This window comes from Dendrobates tinctorius, unplaced genomic scaffold (assembly GCF_039654945.1).
Source record: "Dendrobates tinctorius isolate UK_male_01 unplaced genomic scaffold, ASM3965494v1 ptg000001l, whole genome shotgun sequence".
Taxonomy (NCBI): Eukaryota; Metazoa; Chordata; class Amphibia; order Anura; family Dendrobatidae; genus Dendrobates; species Dendrobates tinctorius.
This window is the reverse complement of record NW_027361669.1, coordinates 3,369,127-3,384,399: the sequence shown is the minus strand read 5'-3', so window position 1 is coordinate 3,384,399 and position 15,273 is coordinate 3,369,127. Positions and strand designations below refer to the sequence as shown.

At 45.6% G+C, this 15,273-nt stretch overlaps 1 protein-coding gene across 6 annotated transcripts in view; it reads left to right on the top strand.

Annotated features, from left to right (window-relative positions):
* Positions 1–14,899, top strand: part of LOC141096759 (E3 ubiquitin-protein ligase RNF14-like) — a 102,889-nt gene extending 87,990 nt beyond the window's left edge. For 4 of the 6 annotated variants that reach the window (XM_073583920.1, XM_073585397.1, XM_073584616.1 and 1 more), the window contains 3 exons: positions 3,324–3,490; positions 13,231–13,358; positions 13,482–13,806. In XM_073583920.1, the coding sequence (XP_073440021.1) occupies positions 3,324–3,490; positions 13,231–13,358; positions 13,482–13,488 (302 nt within the window). In that variant the 3' untranslated portion in view covers positions 13,489–13,806. Of the gene's footprint in view, positions 1–3,323; positions 3,491–13,230; positions 13,359–13,481; positions 13,807–14,598 lie in introns of those variants that run through there. The other 2 variants (XM_073587514.1, XM_073586799.1) reach the window with 2 other exon arrangements.
* The last annotated feature ends 374 nt before the right edge of the window (positions 14,900–15,273 follow it).

Genomic DNA, 15,273 nt, shown 5'->3' with positions numbered 1-15,273 from the left:
TACAACGACACCTCAACATTTGCTGCTGTGCTAACCGGTGGGCTTACAGTGGGGGAAACAATGTAGCGTTGCTGACTACCTTCGTTGTGATCAGTTGCACATGTGGCACTTGAGGTTTGGTGTTGTGTCCACGCTTGCAAGTGCATGCTGGTTAAATGTCTAAGCATGCAACTGGTATTCAAATTTTTCAGATTTTTCCCTCGGCTAAAGGTCTTTGCGCACTTCTTACAGATAACCTTGGCCTGATCATGAGGATTTTGTTCAAAAAAGTGCCCCACTGCACTCTTCCTACTTTGGCAGACATTTTGCGGCCTAGCACGCTGTGATCTTTTGACCCTCTGGACAAGCTGTCCAGCAACTCTTTTGATGTTTGGAACCTGTCTTTGGAGTGCTCCGGGCCTGCCAGATAACAGCTGTTGCGATGTCGATGTCTGCTGTGGATGCTCCTCATCTGAGCTATTGGAAGCAGCACCCTCTTCCCCCAATGGATGCCAATCTGGGTCAACAACTGGGTCATCCATCACCTCCTCTTCTATGTCATGTGCACCTTCCTCTGTGTCACCATGTATGGTGGTATAGTGTGCGGGAAGGGGCACCTGAGTCTCATCAGGGTCAGAATCTGGCTCTGTACACTGCGAGGACAATGTAGTGCTCTGAGTGAATGTACCAGCAGAATCATCCATCAGCGGCTGTGCATCAGTGCACTCCATGTCAGATTCATCTTGGCCTGGGTAATTCACCATTTCACTTGATAATCCAGGCATGGTATGTGAAAACAGCTCCATGGAGTAATCAGTAGTATGGCCTGCGTCATCCTTCAATCTTGGTTGGGGTGAAGGACACAAGGAAAGGTGTGGTTCATGAACATGAGCCTCCAATGACGACTCAGTGCTTTTACTTTTTACAACTGAAGAAGAGGAGGCGATAGAGCTGGAGGCTGAGTCAGCAATGTAAGACAAAACTTTTTCCTGATGCTCTGGCTTTAAAAGCGGTTTGCCAACTCCTAGAAAACTAAGCGTTCGAGGCCTTATGTAGCCAGACGATGATGCAGGCTCAACACCTCCTGCATTCGGTCCTATTTTGCTCTTGCCACTACCATCAGATCCACCACCAACACCATCATTACCAGATGCCAACCCCCGCCCAATTCCACGGCCTCTTCCACCAGCCTTCCTCATTTTTGGTAGAAATGTAGACAAAATCCAACAAACTATATAGTAATGTAAAACAAGGTACAAGGTGTGTATAGGACAGGGGAGATTTTGAATTTCTGCACACACTTGTGGACACTGGATACTTATGGATTGTGTGAGGCCCACTGAGTATCTGAGCGCTCTGTCACAGGCTCGATGGCAGAGCTGTGACCAAAGTGACTAGAGGATAAGGGAGATTTTGAATTTCTGCACACACTTGTGGACACTGGACACTTATGGATTGTGTGAGGCCCACTGAGTATCTGAGCGCTCTGTCACAGGCTCGATGGCAGAGCTGTGACCAAAGTGACTAGAGGATAAGGGAGATTTTGAATTTCTGCAGACACTTGTGGACACTGGACACTTATGGATTGTGTGAGGCCCACTGAGTATCTGAGCGCTCTGTCACAGGCTCGATGGCAGAGCTGTGACCAAAGTGACTAGAGGATAAGGGAGATTTTGAATTTCTGCAGACACTTGTGGACACTGGACACTTATGGATTGTGTGAGGCCCACTGAGTATCTGAGCGCTCTGTCACAGGCTCGATGGCAGAGCTGTGACCAAAGTGACTAGAGGATAAGGGAGATTTTGAATTTCTGCACACACTTGTGGACACTGGACACTTATGGATTGTGTGAGGCCCACTGAGTATCTGAGCGCTCTGTCACAGGCTCGATGGCAGAGCTGTGACCAAAGTGACTAGAGGATAAGGGAGATTTTGAATTTCTGCACACACTTGTGGACACTGGACACTTATGGATTGTGTGAGGCCCACTGAGTATCTGAGCGCTCTGTCACAGGCTCGATGGCAGAGCTGTGACCAAAGTGACTAGAGGATAAGGGAGATTTTGAATTTCTGCACACACTTGTGGACACTGGACACTTATGGATTGTGTGAGGCCCACTGAGTATCTGAGCGCTCTGTCACAGGCAGAAATTGGATAGTGTATCACAAACTACAAGGTGTATGTAGAATTGGGCAGAATTGGAATCTCCCTAGAGTGCAGGTCTGTAAGAACGGAACATGTCCTCGACTTATTCTCACAGAGTGACTCACTGATAGCTTCACTGTGGCTGTGATAACAGCCGTTAAACGGTACTGTGTGAGGAGCGTACACCGCTGTATGGTGTGAAAAAATGCACGCTCAGTACCTCAGCAGGACAAAAAAAAAAAATTGTGATTGCTTTTAAAAAAGCAGTTTGCGGAGCAGTGGGTAAACAGTAATGCAGGAATGTCAGGAAGCCTTAGAAGGCAGCCCAACAACCAACACCACTGATACACCACTATATAGCCTCCCCTTGCACTGCACAGTGACTGGTGTGTTGTACAGGCAAAATCGCTAGCAGCAGAAGCAGTTTTTTTTTCTTCTTCTCAGCAGGACAAAAAAAAAAATTGGGATTGCTTTTAAAAAAGCAGTTTGCGGAGCAGTGGGTAAACAGCAATGCAGGAATGTCAGGAAGCCTTAGAAGGCAGCCCAACAACCAACACCGCTGATACACCACTATATAGCCTCCCCTTGCACTGCACAGTGACTGGTGTGTTGTACAGGCAAAATCGCTAGCAGCAGAAGCAGTTTTTGGTGTCTTCTTCCCTGCCTAACGCTCTCCCTACAAAATCATCAGCCGCAGCAGCTCTCCCTATTCTGAGATCAGCATGAGTAACATGGCGGTCGGCGTGCACGCCCTTTTATACCCCCTGTGACGCCCCCCAAAGCAAGCCAATCACTTGCATGCCCTTCTGAAAGATGGTGGTGACCCGTGCCTATGTCATCACGTTGCCCACAGTGTCCGTGGATCCTGATTGGCTGAAAAAGAGCGCAAAACAAACTTTTGAAACGCGACTTTGGCGCGTAAGTCGCAGACCTCGTGGCCGACCTCATCCTAGGGTCGGGTTTCGTTTTATGAAACCCGACTTTGCCAAAAGTCGGCGACTTTTGAATTTTTTCGACCCGTTTCGCTCAACTCTAGTAACAACCTCTATTTTCTCAATGGCAAGAAACAGGACCCAATTCATGAAATGGGTGCATCTATCAGATATTTATTGCATGTGGATATTTTGAATATGCCAAAAATTTCAGATAAAGAAATGTCCTATAATAAAGATATGTTGTTTTCTTGATTACCCTCAGAAAAACTTGCTGAATTACTTAAAGAGCATCAGGCTGCTGATAAGAAAGGAAAGCGATTACTAGAGATGAGATTTGAACAACTTAAAAAGGCTGTTGAACATATAAAGAATGTGGAGTGGATAGGAGAGAACTCCAAGCCTTGCCCGTCTTGTAAAGCTCCCATTCAGGTAAAGTATGAGAAACAGCAGGAGAGATCTGACATTTTTCTCTGTAATTTCTCAGGCAAGTCTTAGAGAAAAGCTATTTAGATGACTTTCATAAATTGTTCGTGTCATCTAGTAAGATTGATGCAGCTCACACAAATAACTTTTTGACAACTATCCACCCCATGCCTTCCATAAGTAAGCAGACTTGGTTCAGGTGAGACTACTTTTCAACAGACAAAGGCAGATAAGCAGCTGTTAAGCCCCTGTTACACACTGCGATATCGCTAGCAATATCACTGTAAAGTCACCGATTTTGTGACGTTGCAGCGATATTGCTAGCGATATCGCTGCATGTGATACTTACCTCCGACAGGCTCCCCCGCTGGTTATCGCTGATTGCGCGAGAAGCTCCTGGATCGTTCCTCGTCGTCAGCTTCCTGTGGCGCTTCCTGTGGAGAGACGAGCGACGCGTGGAGCCGGGCGGGAGGACGCAGGATCGCCGCGTCTGACAGGTAAGTAGCGACCCCCGTCCCCAGCGATGTCGCTGGTGAGATCTGCCTGTTTGGCAGCTCACTAGCGACCACCTAGCGATGCACCAGCGATCCTGACCGCATCATATCGCTGGTCGGGATCGCTGGTGAGTCGCTAGGTGTAACGGTACCCTTAGACACTTCTAGCAGCACTGATGTTCAGGGACCAAAGTTTAAATGCAGAAAATTTACATGAAAAATTAAAATTGCTTTAGCTCTTCTTTTTAGAATTGAGCTATATAATTTGCATGGCCATGAACTATCGGCCACATCAGTGTTCTGTGACCAGCAATTGGAGCTCTGCGAACTCTGCTCTCGAACTGCCTCCTATCTTCGGACACCTCCTACTCACAGCAATGATATGTGTATCAAGTTGGCCAAAAGGGGAGCCGGGAATTGCAGCAGCTAGGAGGAGGTTTGCAGGTCTCCCATCTGGTGGCAGCTGGACCAGGTTCCTATGGATTTATTTTCTCATCTCTACCTCTTTTCCTATGATCATATTTTGTCTCTTCAAGAAGCACTCCTATCAAAATTTGTATCCACTTAATATAATGCAGTCATCATATAATATGGCACTATGTACTTACAATTGCTCATTTTGCCAATCTACCCAGTTAGTACTTCTTTTTTCATTATGTCTATGACATCACGTCATTAAAAAAAGACAAGCTGAGTCCACTTGAGCTCTATGTAGAATCAGGGGGTCTATTTCCTTGCATGAGTAATCACCCAGCGAAGCAGTTGGGTCAGACTTGAAGATGTGGATAACTCATGCAGGAAAAAGAGACTTCTCATTTCTACATAGAGCAGATAAAAGAGAACAGAGAAGAATTAACAGGGTAGAAAAGCAAAATGAGCAATTGTCATTACACAGTGCTCTAAAATATGATGATTGCAATATGTTAAGAGGATAAAAATGTTGACGGGGCTGTTTTTTTTGTTGAAAATAAGTATCATACGAAGCTATCTTCTATAAGTGTCCCAGGAGATGAGCCATTTTTCTCCACCTCACCATAATATGTTCCCTATGTGTGGCATGGGTGCACTCTTCATATAGTCTGGCTGCTGTTAATAAGGCTCCTATGGACAGGATTAGTACAAGCCACTCCCTTTACTACATCCCAAGGTTTGATGTGGCGTTCAAACCTTAACCCCTGCACTGGGTCTGGACTTACACAGGGACTCCTGCACTGGGGCCATGGTATCATTTGCTGACCAGAGGAGCAAGCTGGTGGCAAGAAGGGTTGCCAGGTGTGGTCGATACCAAGAGGTCAGATATGGGACAAAATCAGAAAGCAAGCAAGTGGTCAAAATACAAGAATTTAAGTCAAGCTTAGAAATGGGGTAAACCAAATTGCACAACAAGAGCAATGGATTAGTGTTATGATGACTATGCCAGGCTGAATTAAATAACGGGAAGTCGGAGACTGTCTGATGGAGTTTATATAGAAGGGAGACCTACCCATGGCTCCTAGCAAAGAGGTAATTACGTTACTAGTTCAGTGCAGCAACACACAGGTGGACAAAAAAGGGTCAACTAGTATCAGCAATAAAAAGCTAAACTGCCACGTGTCAAGCAGTAACCCCTGTATTAGTGTGATACTGCCTAGCGAGCAGGGCGAGAGGAATATGACAATGTGCAGTAAGGCACAAAGATCATTAAACCATACCCCTTAGATAAGCCATACCATGCTGCAGGTGTGCAACTTACAGTTATGATTCTGTGAATCATTAAGTAAAATCTTTGTGAGTATGTAACATTTGCAGTACATACTATTTGAAAGTGTTTTGAGATGTTGCTAAGGATTTGCTTGCATTGCCATTTTGTAATGCACTTGGAGCCTCTGTCTGAATATCTCTAAAAACGGGATTCAAATAAACCCGCAATGGAGCCATAGTCTCATATGCACAAACAGAGTTCAAATGAACTCCGTTTGTGTTTTTTTCTAAAAGAATCTATTTTTTCAGACAGGCACAGAAACGTAGCAGACTTCAGTTATTTGCCCTTTTGAAACTAAAGAATCTGAAATGATGGATACTTTCAGGAAAAAATCACAAACTGAATTCATTTGAGCTCCGTCTGTGTTACAGTTCTCTGTCTCATATAAATCATACAGGACACCCAAATACAATGCATAAGTGAAGTGTGAACAGGGCCTCAGGCTTTTTTAAAGGGAATCTATCACCTCATTTTTGGCCTATAAGCTGCGGCCACCGCCATCAGGGGTTTATCTACAGCATTCTGTAATGCTGTAGATAAGCCCCCGATGTAACCTGAAATATAAGAAAAGCAAGTTATATTATATTCACTAGAAGGTGTGGTCAGGTGCGGTGGGTGTCACGGTCCGGCGCCTCCCATCTTCTAGCGATGACGTCCTCCTCCTTACTTCTGCCGCGGCTCCTGCGCAGGCATACTTTCTCTGCCCTGTTAAAGGCAGAGTAAAGTACTGCAGTGCGCAGGTGCCAGGAAAGGTCAGAGGGGTCCGGCGCCTGCGCACTGCAGTACTCTGCTCTGCCCTCAAAACCTCAGTTTTGGACCCAGGTGATAATGCGAGTTGCCCCAGACCACCAAGAAAATTGTAAATTTTTGGTGCTGCATAATTTGCTCGATACTATTGTTCTGGGGTTGCAAACTCATAACCCAGTTTTGGATTGGAAATCTGTGTCTGTGGTGAGTTGGGGTTGTCAGTGTGTTCTTAGGGACGCTCCTGTTTTCTCCACCTCTCCTCAGTCTCATGATATTTCTGATTATCTGGCTGATTTCTCTGATGTATTTAGTGAGAGTAAGTCTGCGTCCTTGACTCCTCATAGGAGTTATGACTGTGCAATTGACTTGATGCCTGGGTGTAAATTTCCCAAGGGTCGGCTTTTCAACTTATCTGTACCCGAACATGATGCTATGTGATCCTATATTAAGGAGTCGTTGGAGAAGGGTCATATTAGACCATCCTCGTCACCTTTAGGTGCTGGGTTTTCTTTGTTGCCAAGAAAGATGGTTCATTAAGACCGTGTATTGATTATCGTTCCCTTAACAAGATGACGGTTAAATATCAGTACCCGTTACCTCTGATGTCTGATATTTTCTCCAGAGTTAAGAGTGCCTGCTGGTTTACTAAGCTTGACCTCAGGGGGGCGTATAATCTTATTCGCATCAAGCATGGGGATGAATGGAAGACGGCGTTTAATACTCCGGAGGGACATTTTGAGTACCTGGTGATGCCTTTTGGGCTCTCTAATGCCCCTTCTGTCTTCCAGTCCTTTATGAATGATATTTTCCGAGACTTTGTGGATAAGTTTTTGATCATCTATCTGGATGATATTTTGATCTTTTCTAGTGATTGGAATTCCCATGTGGAACATGTCCGGACTGTGTTCCGGATTCTGAGGGAGAATTCCCTGTTTGTTAAGGGATCGAAGTGCCTCTTTGGTGTACAGCGGATTTCATTTTTGGGATTTATCTTGTCTCCATCGACTATTGAAATGGACCCGGCCAAGGTACAGGCCATTTATGATTGGGTTCAGCCTACTTCTTTGAAGGCTCTCCAGAAGTTTTGGGGTTTTTCTAATTTCTATCGTAGAATATAGGTAAATTTTCTAGCATTGTCAAACCACTGACTGATCTGACCAAGAAGGGAGCTGATGTGCTGAATTGGTCTCCTGAAGCTGTCTCAGCATTTCAGGAGCTTAAGCGGAGATTTACTTCAGCTCCAGTTTTACGGCAACCTGATGTCTCACTTCCATTTCAAGTGGAGGTAGACGCTTCTGAGATTGGTGCAGGAGCTGTTTTGTCCCAGAAAGACCCTGTGACTTCTAAGATGAATCCCTGTGCCTTCTTTTCTCGAAAGTTTTCTCCATCTGAACGCAACTATGACGTGGGGAATCGGGAATTGTTGGCCATGAAATGGGCATTTGAGGCGTGGAGACATTGGTTGGAGGGAGCTAGACATCAATTTGTGGTCCTCACCGATCACAAGAATCTGATTTATCATGAGTTGGCCAAACGCTTGAAACCTAGACAGGCTAGATGGGCCTTGTTTTTCACGCGTTTTAATTTTGTTGTCTCTTTTCTTCCGGGCACTAAGAATGTTAAGGCAGACGCCCTTTCTAGGAGTTTCTTTGCTGATTCTCTTAATGTGACCGAGCCTACTACTATCCTAGATGAGGGGGTAGTTCTTTCTGCCATTTTGCCCGATTTGAGACGCGCCCTGGAGGAATTTCAGGAGGATAAACCTGAGCGTTGCCCTATGGGAAGATTGTATGCTCCTGACCAGTGGAGAAAGAGAGTGATGTCTGAAGTCCACTGTTCCGCATTGGCTGGTCATCCGGGTATTTTTGGTACCAGAGATTTGGTGAGTCGGTCATTTTGGTGGCCTGCCTTATCTCGTGATGTCAGGAATTTTGTACAGTCCTGTGGGACTTGTTCTCGGTCTAAACCCTGTTCTCGTTCTAGTGGGTTGCTGATGCCCCTGCCGGTGCCCAAGAGGCCATGGACCCATAACTCAATGGATTTTATTTCTGATCTTCCTGTCTCTCAGAGAATGACTGTTATCTGGGTGATTTGTGATAGATTTTCGAAGATGGTCCATCTTGTACCACTCCCAAAGTTGCCATCTTCCGCTGAGTTGGTACCCTTGTTTTTACAACAGGTGATTCGGTTACACGGGATTCCTGAGAACATTGTGTCCGATAGATGGGTCCAGTTTGTTTCCAGATTCTGGAAAGCCTTTTGTTCCAATCTGGGAATTCAGTTATCCTTCTCCTCCGCGTTTCATCCCCAGACCAATGGGCAGACTGAGAGAACAAACCAGACCCTGGAGTCTTATTTAAGATGTTTTATATCTGCTGATCAAGATGATTGGGTCTCATTTTTGCCCTTGGCCGAATTTTCACAGAACAATAGAGCTAGTTCTGCCACTTTGATGTCACGCTTTTTCTGTAATTTTGGGTTTCATCCTCGATTCTCTTCAGGGCAAGTGGAATCTTCGTCCTGCCCAGGTGTGGACACTGTGGTTGTGAGAATGCAGCAGATATGGGACCAAGTGGTGGGTAAGTTGTCACTCTCTCAGGAAAAGGCCCAGCGTTTTTCCAACCGGCATAGGACCATTGGTCCCCGGTTTAAAGTGGGTGATATGGTTTGGTTGTCGTCTAAGAATATTCCTATGAAGGTTGCATCTCCAAAATTTAAGCCCAGATTTATTGGACCTTATAAGATTTTGGAGATTCTTAATCCTGTTTCTTTTCGATTGGCTCTTCCAGTTACGTTCAAAATCCATAACGTATTTCACAAGTCACTGTTGAAGAGGTTTGTTGAGCCAGTAGTTCCTGTGGCGGCACCTCCTGACCCTGTATTGGTTAAAGGCAATGTGGAATATGAGGTAGAGAAAATATTGGATTCTCGTTTGGTTAGACGAAAACTCCAGTATTTGGTCAAATGGAAGGGTTATGGCCAGGAGGATAATTCTTGGGTCTCTGCCTCTGATATTCATGCCAATAAATTGGTTTGTGCTTTTCACCGGGCCCATCCTGATTAGCCTGGTGGCATGGATGAGGGTTCGGTGACCCCTCCTCAAGGGGGGGTACTGTTATGAGCTCATTTTCTGCTCCACCAGTTGAGAGTTCTCCTTCCGTTCTCCCTCTGGTGGTGACAGGAGTTAGTGAGGTTGGTTTAAGTGGTAGTGATCTGCCACCTGACGAGGAGGATAGCGATTGGATCTCTGGAGTATCAGACTGGATATAAGGCAGCCGATGCCCTATGACTGGTGATTCAGTCTGCTTCTCAGGTCTTGGACTTCAGCTCTCTTCCAGTCTTCTCAAGTTAAGTTTGTTTTTTGCTAATGTTCACACTTGCGCTTGTTGGTCAATTCAGTTTCTTGTGTGGTCAGCTTGCCCCTGCTGGGGCTATGCTGAACTTCCACTCCTATTTATCTGTATTTGCCAATTTGCCTTTTTGTCCCTTATTAGATTGGCCTCTTTTTGCTCTGTTTCAGAATATTTCAGAGTGCTGATATAGTGGGAGAAGTCTAGTGACTTCAGGGTTAATTTTGCTATCAGACGTGTTGGACATTATTTTGGTAGGGTTTTTTGGCAGATTGTAGACAGTGGCTTTCCTTTCCTGCCCTTTCTAGTTAGTCGGGCCCCATCATTTGCTCAGCCTATTTTCCTGCCTGTGTTTGTGTTTTCATCTTGCTTCACCGTCAATACATGTGTGGGGGCTGTCTATAAATTTGGGGTCTGCTCTGGGGCAGTTAGTTTTCCCTTTTCTTGCTTTAGGTTTATGTAGTCCTCCGGCGGTGACGAGGCATCTAGGAACATCGTAGGAACGCTCCACTGCTACTGTTAGTTGTGTGGTTAAGATCAGGGATCTGCAATCTGCATAGTGACCAACCTCTCTGGTTTTCTGGGACTTAGCTTTTTGTTTGTCCTCCTCGGTGACCCATTCATAACAGGGTCGGTTCTCGCCGTGGGGGATCGGTAGACGTACATGGTCGTAACATGTTACGGTGTACAACCCGAGTGAGAGGCGCGTCATTTCCTTCAGATTGTATTTCGTACACAGGCCCGTCTGGGCTTATTCGGCACAAAACTCGATACAGGTTCGCCTCCCACCGGGGTTCTAACTTGTTTTGGGGGCATTGATCAAGTACGAGTACCCAATCCCCAGCTTGAAAGTCAATGGGTGGGGGCAGTGCTCCCCCTTGGTGTTCTAGATCTTGGAGCTTCGTGTGGATGATACGGTGGAGGGTCTACAGCCGATGTCGGTGGTTTCAGACCCACGAGGATACCCCGGTCCAGGGTTGTGGTTCCTCCGGGTTCAATTCCACCTCCGTAATTCCTTTGCCTTCTCGTCCGAACAGCATTGAGTAGGGGGTGTAACCAGTCACTCAATGCACCCGATTGTTATATACCCACACTAGCTCGGGTACATATTCTGGCCAGCGGGCCTTGCAGTCGCTCTCCAGGGTGCGCAGCATTTGGATTAGTGTATGACTTAATCGCTCGCAGGCTCCGTTCCCCTGCGGGTGGTATGGCGTAGTCCGCGATTTATCGATACCATAAAGATGGTGTAGCTCTTCCATGACTTTTCCTAGGAAGCACGCTCCTTGATCTGAATGTATTCATTGTGGACAGCCGTACACTTGAATAAAGTTCTTACAAATCGCATAAGCGGTCGACTCCGCTGTTTGGTCTCGGGTGGCGGTGACCATGGTGATCTTGGTGAAATGGTCCACCATAACAAGACAATGTTCATACCCCTGATAGGCATGACCTATGGACAGATAATCCACCGTAAGAAGCTCTAGAGGGGCTGATGTTACAATCGTTTGCACCAGGGCTCGCTGCGCAGGGGGTTTAGCGAGCTCGCACGGGCGGCAGGTTCGACAAGCTTCTTCTACGGCAGCGTGCAAGCGTGGGTGGTACACCATCTGCTGCAACCATTGTAAAGTCTTTTGCACACCAAAGTGAGCCCCTTTTTCATGGGCTTCCCGGGCCAGTTGGTTGAGATGGGCTCCGGGCATGATCACCTGCCATATCGTAGCTTACGTGGTTCGTGACATGGCTTTTCGATATAAAAGTCCCTTTTTGATGACTAGCTTTTCCCACTGGCGCAGCATCAGCAAGATATCTTGGGTCAAATTCTGTCTCTGCGAGCCCGTGGGTAATTTACCGGTGGCCACCCATCGGCGCAGGAGTCCAATTTCTGTTCTTGTTGCTGCTGGATCCAGTTTCCCTCCTAGGAGTCCCGGATGAGGCACTTCTTGCGTGTTGACTGTAAGCGCGGCGGTGGTGAGGGCGAATGGCGTCTCATCTGCTTCTAATTCGTCGTCTCGGTTCCTCCCTGGGGTGGTGTGTCGGATTCGGGAGAGCGCGTCGGCGTGCACGATCTCAGCTCCCCGTTTGTAGATGATTTTATAATTGAATTTGGCCATCCGAGCCACCCACCGCTGCTCGAGGGCCCCCAGTTTGGCATTCTCCAAATGGGCTAATGGGTTGTTATCGGTCCGCACTACTACTTCGGAGCCCACCAGATACTCTGCGAATCGCTCCGCCATTGCCCACACTACCGCGAGGAGCTCAAGCTTAAAGGAGCTGTAATTGTCCGGGTTGCGTTCTGAGTCGTGCAGCGACCGGCTACCGTAGGCGATCACTTTCTTCCGGCCATCCAAACAGGCAGATCTCACTAGCGATGCGGAGCGGTCGGCGGTCGATACTTACCTGTCATACGCAGCGAGGGTGACGTCTTCCGCCTGCATCCATGGAGTCGCTCGTCGGCGCCAGCAGGAAGCCGGCGATGAGAAATGGACCAGGCCGATCTCGCGCTATCAGCGATATCCAGCGGGGTCGGAGGTAAGTGTCACATGTAGCGAGATTGCTACCGATATCGCTGTTGCATCACAAAATCGGCTACACTTTAGCAATATCGCTAGCGATCTCGCTATGTGTGAAGGGGGCTTTAGGATTCGGCATGCTACAGTGCTGAACAAAAGTAACCCTTATCTGGAACAAGTCCTTTAAGTGGATAGAAAGTGCGCGGCGCTTAGTTACCCGCTGTTTACCCGGGATACCCGATTAGGACCAGCGAGCACGCTGGTATCCAGTGTAAACAGAGGGTAACTAAGCTCCGCGCGGCGCTTAGTTACCCGCTGTTTACCCGGGATACCTGATCAGGACCAGCGAGCACGCTGGTATACAGGGTAAATCCAGGTGTTTACCCTGGATACCAGCTCCCAGCCTCTGCTGTATGGCGCTGGGAGCTTGCTGATCGTTGGTCTCTCGCTGTCACACGCAGCAATGTGTGCTGCCCAGCGGGAGACCAACGATAGATTTATGGCCCAGACCATTAAGCAACGATTAACGATCAGCCAACTGATCGTTGATCGTTGCTACGTGTCACATGCAACAATGTCGTTTCGACATCGCTGCAACCTCACCAAACTGGTGACATTGCAACAATATCGTTCACAATATCATTGCGTGTTATGGGGCCTTAAGGCCAGATTCAGATGTCTATGAAAAACGATCTGACTATGTTGTCCGGAATTGCTGGGCTATAGTCTCTGTGCTGTGCTGAATACAATAGGTTTAGTGGCCATAAGGTCTGCTGGGACCCCTTAATTCAGGAAATCTATTGCAATTTGAGTTTTCAACTGTAATAATGTTATCTTTTAAGCCGTGTCTTTTACTCTTTAGAAGATCAATTGAGAATGTATTGTTCTTTTTTGTTTTTAACAGAAAATTGATGGCTGTAACAGAATGACCTGCACAGGGTGTAAGAAGAACTTTTGCTGGACCTGTTTGACCATATTGAGTCAAGAAAACCCCTATGATCATTTTAATGGCACTACACGATGCCGTGTTTAGTAAGTATCCAGTATAGTTTTAGAGAAATGGAAAGCCAAGTTCTTCAGAGCTTATAGTTATAATCATTATATAATCAGCCATATTTGCCCTCTGTAAATCACTTTCTATTTTCTTTTCATTAGCAGATAATGAAGGAAACCAAAATGTTTGCAATAATTTTTACCAAGTTTATGAAAATATAGGATACCCGACAGAAGATGTAAAATAATTTTAAATTGGAATCCAGACCATTAGAATGATTTTTTACTATGGCAAAGCTTATTATATCACGCATATATCAATATATCATTAAAGTCAACAGCGCCCCCATGCTGGAGCCATAAAGACTTGGTGGGCTGGGTTCAGCAGTGTGCATAACCCAATAAGACTGTAATAGCACTTACGTGGTTATCCATGAGGCCTTGTACCTTGTTATGTTTCGTATTCAATAAAGTTATATATAGTTTATGTCTGTCAAAATTTTGTCATGTTCCATCTTATGATTATATGTGTACAGAGTTATTCTCCCCCAAGATGCATTGATTCTACAGGGTGGGCCGTTTATATGGATACACCTAGATAAAATGAGAATGGTTGGTGATATCAACTTCCTGTTTGTGGCACATTAGTATATGGGAGGGAGGAAACTTTTTAAGATGGGTGGTGACCATGGCGGCCATTTTGAAGTCAGCCATTTTGGATCCAACTTTATTTTTTTCAATGGGAAGAGGGTCTTTTGACACATCAAAACTTATTGAGAATTTCACAACAAAAACAATGGTGTATCCATATAAATGGCCCACCCTGTATGGTAGATTATTTCCAAAATACAGAGTACCTGGAGGAGATTCCTAAGGGCTCCACAAGCACTTATGCCTACTTTACACAATTTACCTATGATTAAAGTGAACCTGACAGCAGATACATGCTGCCCAAATACTTGACCTCAGTCAAGTATTTTTGACTCTGAAACGGTGCCGTTTTTCAGAGCAAAAATAGTTTAAAAATGGTTACTGAAGTATGATTGAAAGCATTTCATACTTTTATTGGCAAATACATCAAGTTTATGTAAAGACTCAACTTTTACAGTGCTGATTTTTATTTTTCAAGAGGTCTGCAATTTATGCTGACATCCTGGTTATCAGTTTATGGGCCAAATCCTGACTAGTGACAGCCCATTCTTGTCTTATCTGTGCTTGGAGATTATCGCAAGTGTTTATCACAGTGTTTTTGTTTGTCTGCCCACAATTGCTTTCTCAGGATAATCATTGTGTCCCAAGCATTCTGAAGAGGTCCTCAACAGAGAAAATAACTTTGCATGAAGTAGAAGGATTGGACTGCAGACAACTGAGGTAAAGTTATCCTCTTGAATGAAACCCCCTTCAGACTGTTTCGGACACCTGGATTAATAATTGTCTGGAGAAGAAAAGGTGATCACAACAATGGATCCTGTCTGTGTTATGACACCAGTAAAGCATCCATTCATCCATTCATGTATGCTTTTCATCCAAGAGAGTGGGCTCACACTGCCATGACTAAAAAATAAAGTTATTTAAACATTTTCAGAGCAATTTCTCTAACGATCCAGAAGTAATTTGGTAATACTAATGACCAATGCTTTTTCCAGCATGATGGGGCACCATGTCATAAGGTGAAAGTGATAAATAAGTGGCTCAGTGAATAAAACATTAAAAATTTGAGTCCATGCAGAGGAAACTCCCCATATCGCAAATCCATTAAGAGTTATGGGCAGCATGCGACTGTAAGAAGATGAGAGACACCGGACCAAGAACATCGACACCCCTGGAACCCGGCCGCCCCATAGGTGAGTATAATAAAAGTTCTTTTTCTTCTCTTTCAGTATCTCACATCAGCCAAACCTGGCGACAGGTTCCCATTAAAAGATTCCAGGTACATTAATAACATTACATCAAG